The sequence below is a fragment of the Pseudoliparis swirei genome, chromosome 10 (genome assembly GCF_029220125.1).
Source record: "Pseudoliparis swirei isolate HS2019 ecotype Mariana Trench chromosome 10, NWPU_hadal_v1, whole genome shotgun sequence".
NCBI lineage: Eukaryota > Metazoa > Chordata > Actinopteri > Perciformes > Liparidae > Pseudoliparis > Pseudoliparis swirei.
This window is the reverse complement of record NC_079397.1, coordinates 11,062,870-11,073,698: the sequence shown is the minus strand read 5'-3', so window position 1 is coordinate 11,073,698 and position 10,829 is coordinate 11,062,870. Positions and strand designations below refer to the sequence as shown.

The 10,829-nt window shown below is 42.6% G+C and overlaps 1 protein-coding gene across 2 annotated transcripts in view; it reads right to left on the bottom strand.

Annotated features, from left to right (window-relative positions):
* Positions 1 to 2,606: 2,606 nt before the first annotated feature.
* Positions 2,607 to 10,829, bottom strand: part of ahcyl2b (adenosylhomocysteinase like 2b) — a 40,032-nt gene continuing 31,809 nt past the window's right edge. Inside the window, exons 7-17 of one of the 2 annotated variants that reach the window (XM_056425127.1) lie at positions 10,675 to 10,781; positions 10,347 to 10,463; positions 10,143 to 10,206; positions 9,706 to 9,794; positions 9,550 to 9,620; positions 8,037 to 8,131; positions 7,339 to 7,437; positions 6,164 to 6,232; positions 5,973 to 6,051; positions 5,363 to 5,483; positions 2,607 to 5,241 (exon numbers count right to left, since the gene is read on the bottom strand). In XM_056425127.1, the coding sequence (XP_056281102.1) occupies positions 5,235 to 5,241; positions 5,363 to 5,483; positions 5,973 to 6,051; positions 6,164 to 6,232; positions 7,339 to 7,437; positions 8,037 to 8,131; positions 9,550 to 9,620; positions 9,706 to 9,794; positions 10,143 to 10,206; positions 10,347 to 10,463; positions 10,675 to 10,781 (918 nt within the window). In that variant the 3' untranslated portion in view covers positions 2,607 to 5,234. Of the gene's footprint in view, positions 5,242 to 5,358; positions 5,484 to 5,972; positions 6,052 to 6,163; positions 6,233 to 7,338; positions 7,438 to 8,036; positions 8,132 to 9,549; positions 9,621 to 9,705; positions 9,795 to 10,142; positions 10,207 to 10,346; positions 10,464 to 10,674; positions 10,782 to 10,829 lie in introns of those variants that run through there. The other variant, XM_056425128.1, reaches the window with a different exon arrangement.

Here is a 10,829-nt window from a genome sequence, read left to right as displayed (position 1 = left end):
GATACAGAGAGATGATAGGTGAACGCGCACCTCGTGTCAAAATAAGAGCCCGGGATTCAGACTCCTCACTACATATTCATCATCTGGAGATATGGTGAGGGGTTGGTGCTCTCTTTAAAACAAGATCCTTAAATATAAAAAGGTTTATCAAATGTTAGAAAGATATACAGGACTAATATATATATATATATATATATATAAATGATTTCAAAGAACCATATATATATATATATACACAGGGGTACACATAACTTTTTCAGTGAGTTACTCAGGTGAGTACCGGGAGTTGGTGTTTGGTACTCACTCCATATATAGCGTTGTGATGTCCACCTACGGGGGGGTGCAAGTGACTTTTTTTGCTCCGTCCCGATGTGCGCGCACACGCCGGCATCGGAGCTCGGCGGCGCGCGAGACGGAGAGCCGAGAAGTGTTAACGCAACACGTAGAGACAGAATAACATGCTGCTGTAGAGACGATCAATATCAGATCGGTCAAGTACGCAAAGGCGCGAAGTAACACAAGTGGCATTACGCATTGTTGATTATCTTCGCGCATGCGTACCTGCGTACCAGTTATGTGCCCCCCTGAATATATAGATTGTTAAAGCATATGAAGTGAACACTAGTTAATTATGGAAAAGGAATATATTGAATGACAAACTACATCCAAAATAGTTGTTTCTTCATCGGTCTTCTTATCTGTTCAAATGTAGGAGCCAGTTTAATAAATTGACCTATAATTTAATACATTTTAATGTAATCAAAGGGTTAGCTTAACCACATGAGACGACAGCTACTTACCTTGTCGCAGGATAATCTGATGGCTTTTTTCCCATTTTACATTAATCTATTGACTCATTCATATTGTCTATCAAACTCAATTAACAATATACTATAATAACTATATTTATCTCACCAGCTCGCCTTAAGTAGCCGGAGAACAGTCAGTGCTATTACATGCTGTTTCTTTAAACAAAAAACACACATTGTAGTCTTAACTCCTTTGACTGAATACTATATGAGGTTACTACGTTTTTACAGCACAGTTGTGCACCTGCTCCAGGTGCAGTAGAACAATACCGACCACCAGCTGTGGCTGATTAACGATGTGTCCTCCCTGTTGTGTCAAACCAAATTCATATAAAAGAAGATTTGTTTTCTTCTCCTTGGTAATAAAATGCCATGGGATGCAATCTGCTGTCAAGGGTCCAGATCAGTTTGTGTGTCTGCCTCTTCATTTATGTGACTCCTCCAGTTTAAATGGTAGATGGAGTGAAAGGGGGAGCCCCCCTGCAGCTACTTCACCTCCTTCTGCAGAGAAGAAGTGAATTATTGATATGCGGAGCTTGGGGGTTGGTGTGTGGCCTGCCAAACACACCCATGTGTAGCCAACACACAACACACACAATGGGCAAACCACTTAAGGTGACGTGATTGGACGGCACAGTTGAACGTGACCACATGGCAGGACAATGGGGGACACATTAATTATTAATACATGATTCACTGTGGGTTGAATCAATTTAGACTCGATCCTGACAAAGCTATAGATCCATCAATAATTTGTGTACTAATTCTAATTCAGAGTAAACAAATTAAAGTAAAATGTGTTGTATTTCATAGAAGACATGTAAAAAAAGGTTTTATTTCTTTACTTTGAGGTAACCATTAAAAATACAGTTTTTCTTTTTACAATCTTACACAATATCTTGCAGCAATTAGAAGTGCACTTCAGAAATGTTTGGAGTCAAAATCAAAGTGGCAGGGGCCCAGAGAGCCTGACGTTTTGTCCCAAGGATCAATACAGAACCCTAGGGTTCCCATAACTTTTTGGGTTATAAGTGTGATTGAAACGTATATATATGGAAGATATATATATATAGTTTTTCTTTATTTTATATTAATTATCTGATTTATTTGATAATAATTATTTAGGATAGAAATATATAAGCATTTTTGCTTCTACCTATACCTTTTCAGTTTTTCCGTTTTGTATATTTTACAGAATAATATTTTATTGTATTAGAACGATTGACTGAATAAAACACACAAACAACATTATGCCCCCCAGTTTCTTCCAGAGCCATCCCATTCTAAATTTGGTCTCTAAGGCCGAGCTGGAATAACCCCAGTGACATTAAGTATACCCGGGTTATTTCCTCAGACCTAAGAGCTCCTCCTGATCTACAGACAGACAATTATGTTAATGCTCAGAAATATACAAGACAAGAGATAAGAGCATCTTAACTGGACCTTATTTTGAGCGAGGATGTGATCTTTTCACAACCTTTAATTTGACCTTAAAATGAACTTTCAATAACTTTCTTGTTAAGCTTTCTAGTTTGGACCGTCACAGATCTCATTCTATATTAGTCAAACTATTCCTTTAACCTTGCGACGCTGATTTGGGTGTCAGGAATAAATGAAGGATCATAGCCAGCTGTTGACGTCAGAGACGTCCCCGTCCGTCCACGGGCTCAGATGACATCACTGTGGATCACTGACGGACCTCAGCAGCTGCACACATGGGCTTCCCTTCCCCCAACACACACACACACAGTGGGTGATTAACGTCTTGAAAAGGAGTCAAATCAAGGACACAAGCGATTACAATTTTTACATCTTTATTCATTAACATTACATAATGTTTTTTTAATTATTATTATTGCTCATCATCTACCATTATCACTTGCAATATTTAAACATAGGTTTTTTTCTTTCTTTTCTTAATTAGACAACTTAAAACATGTTTGAGAATTTCACCAGTTTGCACTGTATGAGGATTTACAACAATAAATACAGTGGAGTGGATTCTTCTTTTACCTTCCTCTACTTGTAAAGGTTGTCATATCTGTATATCGTATGCGTATACATACAGGATATGATGCTGGTGTCTTCCCCCGCCCGCCCGTCCGTTGGTCAGCTCACGACTGACTAAACAAAAAAAACTCACATTGGGTTCTCCTGCCAACGCACAGGCTCGGATCCTGAGGCAGCGGTTAGCAAAGCAACATGGCCAACTAAAAAAAGGATGTGTACAAGCACAGAAAGATATTTAGACACACACGCACTTTCTCTCAAGAGGGAACATACTTTTTGACACACATTCACGCTCACAAAAGGGAGAAAAAGAAAAAAAAACTAGTGACAACAGGTCACACTACTTGAAGAGGGGCTTCTCAACAGAGAAATGCTTAAACATTGGCAGGGAGCAAAGTGACATTGAGGTCGTGTGAGATCTGGTCATTACATGGTGGCATATAGACGAGAGCTATTGGTTTATGTTCCGATGTACCTTTCAAATTGTTTTTTATTTTATATTTGCAAGATATAGTTTGGCAATTTGGGGAAACAGCTAGCCAGGTTGGTTAGGCTAGGTTGTTGTCACCTTTGTGCTGAGATAACCAACTGGCTGCTAGCTCCTGCAACACATTTATCATACAACGAGATCGGTGTACTTTTTCTCAATTTTCTGCAAGAAAGTGACTGTGGCAATTTACCAAAATGTAAAAAGAAAAAACCTTTAAAGACTTTGGTTGGTATTAAATATTGTGTCGTTACTCGTCATATCACAACCACAAAACAAATGCATGAATTGTGCTATTTGTATTTTGTAGTATTTCTTAAACTGGTAAAAAGAAAGAAGCTTGTTGTGCCATTTGAAAAATCTGGAAAGGATCAAATTTATTTTCCATACAAAGTGCAGTACATTTTCAGAACTGTGTGTGTGTGTGTGTGTGTGTTTCAGCATTTGACCCATCTGTGTGAGAGCAGCGCTAGCAGCGTCTCCCAGCAGGCTAAAGGTTGCCGCGGACCGGATTGGTTCAGGTGCACTTGGCTGCAGATCATTATATGGGCCGAGCCTTTTAGGGGGGGGGGGGGGGGGAGGACAAACTAAAATGTATGGATAGAACACCAAGTTTGGAGATCTTAAAAAATAAAAATAAGTAAAACCCTTCACAGGCAAACGTTCATGAATCTGAGTGAAAGTAAATGTGCTTCTTGGAAAGTAAAGAACATAAATCACTGTGGCATTCATTTGGTATCTCTGTAATTATTTTCCGTCACAGTATGCAAAGTGAGTGTTAAGTACATTTATTACGCTTATCATTAGAACATTTAATTGCTTATTTTATTGACATGTTGATTTTTTTTTCTTTTCTTCAAAAGTAATGATATTGGATGACGCAGGAGAGAAAAAGATAGAAAAATCTTAAATTTCAATATAAATATCTGAATATACAGTATACCCCTTGTAATGATCTGTCAACCTGTCATGCTTCAAATATAGTTGAGTTATTCTTGGTGAAGAAAGAGACTAAATGAAAAAGGATAGCTTTCACAAGTATGAAATACTTCTCATCACTTCAACACCGGTGCCGTGTGAGCAGCTGGAAGCTGAGAAAGAAGCAGCCAATGAGATGGTTTCACCGTGGCTTTGAGTGACAGGCGGGAAGCACCGGTCGCCGTCCAGTCATACTACGACAGAAGATTTGACGAACTACAGGTTGATCATAAAAAACAGTTTAAAAACAGACAGAGAATCTCAATGAAACGATTAAATAAAAGACATATGATTGGACCCTGAGATCCCGCCTAACCCCGCCCACTAGGTCTAACCCCAACAAGAGAAAACCAAAAACAGAATCACAGGTAGAAAAGAAAAAGACCAACAAATTTAAATTGTCCGTCACTAAATCTCAAACGGTCACTTTCATTCACACAGATTTTTTTTTTAACTTTATTTTTTTATATATAGTATATATCTTTTCAGCATCAATAATTTCATCTTTAATAGTTAAACAATAAAAAGATCTGGCAATGGCGAAGGAGGATGCGTACAAATCGCGTACAAATCGACACACACATGAGCGACTAAAGAAAAAGAGAATGAATGGAGGTGAAGTGACGAGATGAAGAGAAGTAAAACATCTCGCAGAGGAAGATGTCTGGGAGCCCGTGATGGATGTCAGGTCATGTTAGCATTATTCTTGTGGAGCGTGAATAAATAAAAACGGCTGCAATAAGCGCAGGGAACACCCCCCCCCCCTCTTACCCCTCCCCTCTCAGGCTGAGCTCCTCCCCCCCGAATACAAAGCAGGCGTGTTGACTGTCCGTCCGTCCGTCCTTCCTTCTGTTCTCCTCATCTTCCTCCTCCTCCTCTCCTTCAATGAGGCTGTGCCGTTCATGGAGTATTTGCATTTCTTCAGTCCAACCCCCCCCCGACTCTGGTTTTTAATACCTCGATGACAAAAAGGAGAACGCAAGCGAGTTAGGATGAGACGTTGCTGTCAATGTGCACGTCGTCAAGGTGACGGCTTCTTCCTTTGTACCATTATCTCTGTGTATAAGTGGTTCCTTACCTATAGTAGTTTGGCTTAAAGGGCCCGTTCTTGTTCAAGCCCAGATATTTGGCCTGCTCGTCACTCAGCTCTGTGAGGTGTGCGTCAAACGTAGGGAGATGGAGGCTGGCCACGTACTCATCTGGAGGGCGAGAGAGAGGAGGAGCACGTCATCGTTCAGCGGGCGCCTGAGCTTATTTAACCGTTACAATGGGGAAAAGGAAGAGGGCGGCTCGAAGGGATTACTGTCTCTCCGTCTCTCTCTTTCCTCTGCACTGTCTTCTATCTGCCTCGTTTGCATTACTCTCCCCTCATCCTTCCTGACATCTTTACTTCCTCTCTTTCCTCAGCTGAGCTCTTCCTTTTTATTTGCTTTCCACACACACACACACACACAACTGTGAATGATGAGGGAGACGACCCTGGACCGACCAGATGAGACTGTGTTGGCTGTAAAGATAAATGCATCACGCCTGTGGGGGTAAACAAACTCACTGAAAGTAACTGCCTGCTTGATGGCTAATCAAGTGTTAAACAAGGTTATTGTGTGTCTCCCTGGCTTGTGTACACAAATACTTCTATTTGGTGCCATTCTGTATTTAGCAGCCTTTGTTGACATCTCAAACCGTACCCATCTTCTTGGGGAGCAGATACACATCCTGTTTGTAGCGTCCCTCGGGGGCATTGTACAGCTCGATCAGAGCCAGCGCCTGGGCAGAGACACAAAAGCGTTACACACACACACACACACGAGCGACTTCCCACGTCAACTTCTTGCTTCAGGATGAACGGAAATAAAGCGAGAGCGACACGGTGTTGTACCTGGGTGGTGGCGGTGATGGAGAGGACGAAGGTGGGCACGGTGGAGCAGCTGAGGTTCAGCAGGCGACCCTGAACAGGAAGACAGAGCGGCTCGAGGTCAGAGGACGCACAGGTTGCAGTTGAGCGAGCAAAGTGCCAGGATGTGCAGTGAGATGACAAATGTGCGAGAGAAGAGAAATCTATATTTCAGGTCCCTGCACATGTTTTCAAGCAGCTTGCATTTTGAAATCTTATCCGCGGCCGTTCAGTCTCGATTCCATTGCATATGAACAAAGATGTTTCGTTTCGCCCCCACAAAACTAAACTGGTGCTGCCGTCTGAGATGCTGCATTGCAGCGAGGGAACGTTCCCACGTGTTGCAGAAAATGAGGTAGTTAGTAAGTACAACTGAAACACTATCTCAGAGGAAGGGGGAACAGAGAAAGGTTGTGTTGTTGTTGCGAGAGAAAAAGCAGAATTAAAACCGATACGGTTTCGATTGCTCAGTGCACAACATTTATTTATTGTTTGTCACGTGACTGCAATTAGTCCCATATTTTTAAGATACTGTGTGTTTAATGTTGAAGAGGCATAAGTTTCTATATTTTGCCATTTGCCGTTTTGAGCCCTCAGCACTGCCTCCTCAGCTGAGACGCCTCGTCTGTATATCTCTCCCTCTCCCTCTAGTTTAGCGATGCAGCCAAAGCACATAATATTAATTTATATGAATAAATAAAATGAATAAAAAGGCAAAGTTATGCAACGTAGTTGAATAACCATCAATTTTTTTAAAAACTTGAAACAAAACCGGTCATTTCCAAATTATATTATGAAGATGAAGTATTCGTATTTTGGATCAGAAGCGTTGGAACGGAGAGCGAGAGGCGGGTCGTCGGTGGGCTGGCAGGTCGTCTTCCTGGGCCTGACAGAAGGCTCTATTCAGTCACAGCTCTGAACACACACACCGTCTTAACCTGCAATGTACATATGCCGGGTTCTGTGTGTATGTGTCATTTTGATCTCTCTTATGTTTTATACTCGTTAATGTGTTGACAAAATTCGAGTGTCACCATATCTGTGGAACTAATATCCAACTAAGGATCTAAAATTCCTCTACCAAGTTGTTCTTTCAAAGTCCTCTGGGTAAACCGTGTGCGTGTGTGCATTAGTGTGTGTGTGTGTGCCTCAAAGTGTACCTCAGCCAGCAGCACTATTCTCTTGCCGTCAGGCCAGATGACGTGGTCCACTTGAGAGCGAACTCTCTCCCAGGTCAGCTCAGGAGTCCTCAGGCTCGCCTACAGGGAGAGCACAACATCATCAGCAGTTACTCGTTCCCACTCTTACTCCCACTTCCTCATATCCTTTCTGTTGGACTGAGCTGTCATACATCGATCATCCCAGGCAAGAAGTTGACTCAGGGTGCTAGTTCTTTTTCAGGACTCAAGAACTTTAAGAAGTGAGTCACAACTTCCTCTGATGTCTCAACTACTTTCCTCTTTTAAATCCCTCTTATATACAGTATATTTTTTCACTTTCCCAACAATCGGTGCAATGCAACATTCATTTTGCTGCTCTGTTATTGGTTGTGTTCAATTGAATGCTGCACTGTATTAAAAAGCCTCTATGTCTCATTTCCTGCTGAACTAACAGGATCATAACCTTCATTAAGGGAAAGGTGAAAAAGGTGAAAGGTTGTGGTAGATGTCAAATAAGTTGATAGTAGAGCGGACAAGAAGGGAAACGTCGTGATAAACCACTACAGCAGTTTGCTGCCGTACATTTGTTTCTGTATCGCTCATTTTCGATTAGGTTTAAAAAAAAAAATGTTATGTCTTGAATTTCATGCTCTCCTTCTGTTGTGTTACTTCACAATTTATTGCCGCTTTTAACTGACCACATCGATCTCCGTGTTGGAGTGTCCCATGTTGCAGACAATGCAGCCGTTCTTCATGCGGTCGAGGTACTCTCTCACCACCACGTTCTTATTGCCTGATGGAGCGAGAGAGGAATGAAAACAGAGGAATGAAAAAAGAGAGAGAAAGATGAGGACAAATTCACAAAGAGCAAGAGGTTCAAACTGAGAAAGAAAGAGAGGAGAGTGAATTTGAAGTTTTATCAAATGACACGTCTAAAAAAGGCGCTAACTTCTTATCTCACCATTTAGCATTGGTAATTAAGTGATATGCATTATTTCGCGCATGACTTCTCAGCAGAGAGGAAGATATTCATTTTTCTCTTCAAATCACTTTGACCAGTACCTTATTGGATCTAATGATTATCCGCTTTTTTTTTTACACCACTCTGGAACTTTATTGGGAACATCGTACACTTCATTCTACTTCATTATCCTTTCTGCTCAGTTGCATCACCCCGGAGAGCTCGCTGCGTCAGGCCTGTCAGCAACATTAGATAATGAAGCGGAGACGAGTAATTCTCTGCTTTAATTAAGAGTTCAGGACGAGTCCCTGGCTGCCGAGCAGAGAACTTGATTAGTGGCAACTAGATACTGATGACAATGACTGGATGCCTGTCATCCTGAACAAACGTAGTAGACACATTATGTTTTCACCATCTTAAAAGTGAACGAGAGATTCTGATTAATTTGGAAAAAACACAGAGAGACCGAGAGAGAGACAAGAAGAGACAGACAGAGAGAGAGACAGTGACAAACAGAGTGAGAGAGAAACATACAGAGAGACAGAGAGAGAGACAGCAAGAGAGAGAGACAGACAGAGAGTGAGAGAGAGACCAAGCGAGTGAGAGAGAGAGAGAGAGTGAGAGAGAGACAGAGGAAGAGAGACAGAGAGAGTGAGAGAGAGACGAGACAGAGACAGTGAGAGAGAGAGACAGAGTGAGAGAGAGAGACAGAGGAAGAGAGACAGAGAGTGAGAGAGAGAGAGACAGAGAGAGTGAGAGAGACAGACAGAGTGAGAGAGAGAGAGAGAGAGAGACAGAGACAGAGAGAATGAGAGAGAGACAGAGGAAGAGAGACAGAGAGAGTGAGAGAGAGACGAGACAGAGTGAGAGAGACAGAGGAAGAGAGACAGAGAGAGTGAAGACAGAGACAGAGAGAGTGACAGAGGAGAGAGACAGAGAGAGACAGAGAGAGTGAGAGACAGACAGAGTGAGAGAGAGACAGAGGAAGAGAGACAGAGAGAGTGAGAGAGAGAGACAGAGAGAGACAGAGAGAGAGAAAGAGAGAGAGAGACAGAGAGAGAGAGAGAGAGACAGAGGGAGAGAGACAGAGAGAGAGAGAGAGACAGAGACAGTGAGAGAGACAGACAGAGTGAGAGAGAGACAGAGGGAGAGACAGAGAGAGTGAGAGAGAGACAGAGGAAGAGAGACAGAGAGAGTGAGAGAGAGACGAGACAGAGACAGAGAGAGACAGAGGCAGCGGCTCAACCGACCTGTGCAGGTGATGACGATGTCCACTTGTCTGATGACCTCATTCAGTTTCACCAGCCTGAAGCCGTCCATGCTGTGTTGGTGAGAAAGACGATAAAGAGCGTCACACTAATGCAGCGTCAGGTCGCCGTGACGGAGCTCAGCACGGCGAGTCTCACCAGGCCTGCAGGGCACAGATCGGGTCGATCTCTGTGACGTAGACGATGGAGCCCATCGCTTTGAGGGCGGCACAGCAGCCTTTTCCCACCTGGCAGTAATAGACATGGGACATTATCATACGGCAAAACAGTGCGCTCGAACCATTTATCCTTCAATTTTAGCTATTGGTACTTTCCTAAATTAGAATAAGTTCTGACAGAAGCTCTCCTTCCACATATTCTATATTAATAGAGATGTTTAATCTATTATTACTAAACTGTGACGACATTTGCTTCGGTGCCTTAAAAAAAGGGTACGGTTAATCTCTTATTTGTCTTCTAACCCACGTCTAAAGTGTATTTATCATAGCTTGAATGTAACTTCCCCACGAATCGTATTTCAGGACAAACACTGTATAAGGTAAGAACAAGCATCTGTATGGAAACGTCCGCCTTACCTCTCCGTATCCACACACCACCACCTGCTTGCCTCCAAACATGACATCGGTGGTCCTCTTCAGGCTGAGGAAAGAAACACAATTATACCGGTGGCCATAATATTTATGCAGACTGCTCAGAGGAGAGGTGGGTGTAATTGCTAGGCAAAACTGAACGCTCAAACACGGTTTGTTAATGGAGGGTCTCAGGAGGGTGTTTCCTACCCGTCGAGGATGGACTCCCGGCAGCAGTAGAGGTTGTCGAACTTCTGCTTGGTCACCGAGTCGTTGACGTTCATGGCCGGGACACAAAGCTTCCCGGCTTTGGACAGCTGGTACAACCTGCAGGGATTACGTTTTAAGACAGGTGTAGCTTCATCATATCAATGTATTCATTATTTATCGTTAAATGTCAAACACATATCCTATTCAACATTCAAGTATCTTATAAACAGCAATTGTGTTGTCTCAGCAACAGTCTCACCAGTAGATGGCGGTACCACACCAGAAAGTGGGAGTGTGTAGGCGCATGTCTTTGTTTTGAGAGTCTCACCTGTGCACGCCGGTCACACTCTCCTCTACAATGCCCTTGATCTTCTTGAACATGTTGGGGTATTTTTTATAGATCCAGTGAGTCAGATCTCCACCATCATCCAGGATCTGACAAACAATGGGAGATGAAGATGAGCAGAAGGCAAGAGAAAGATT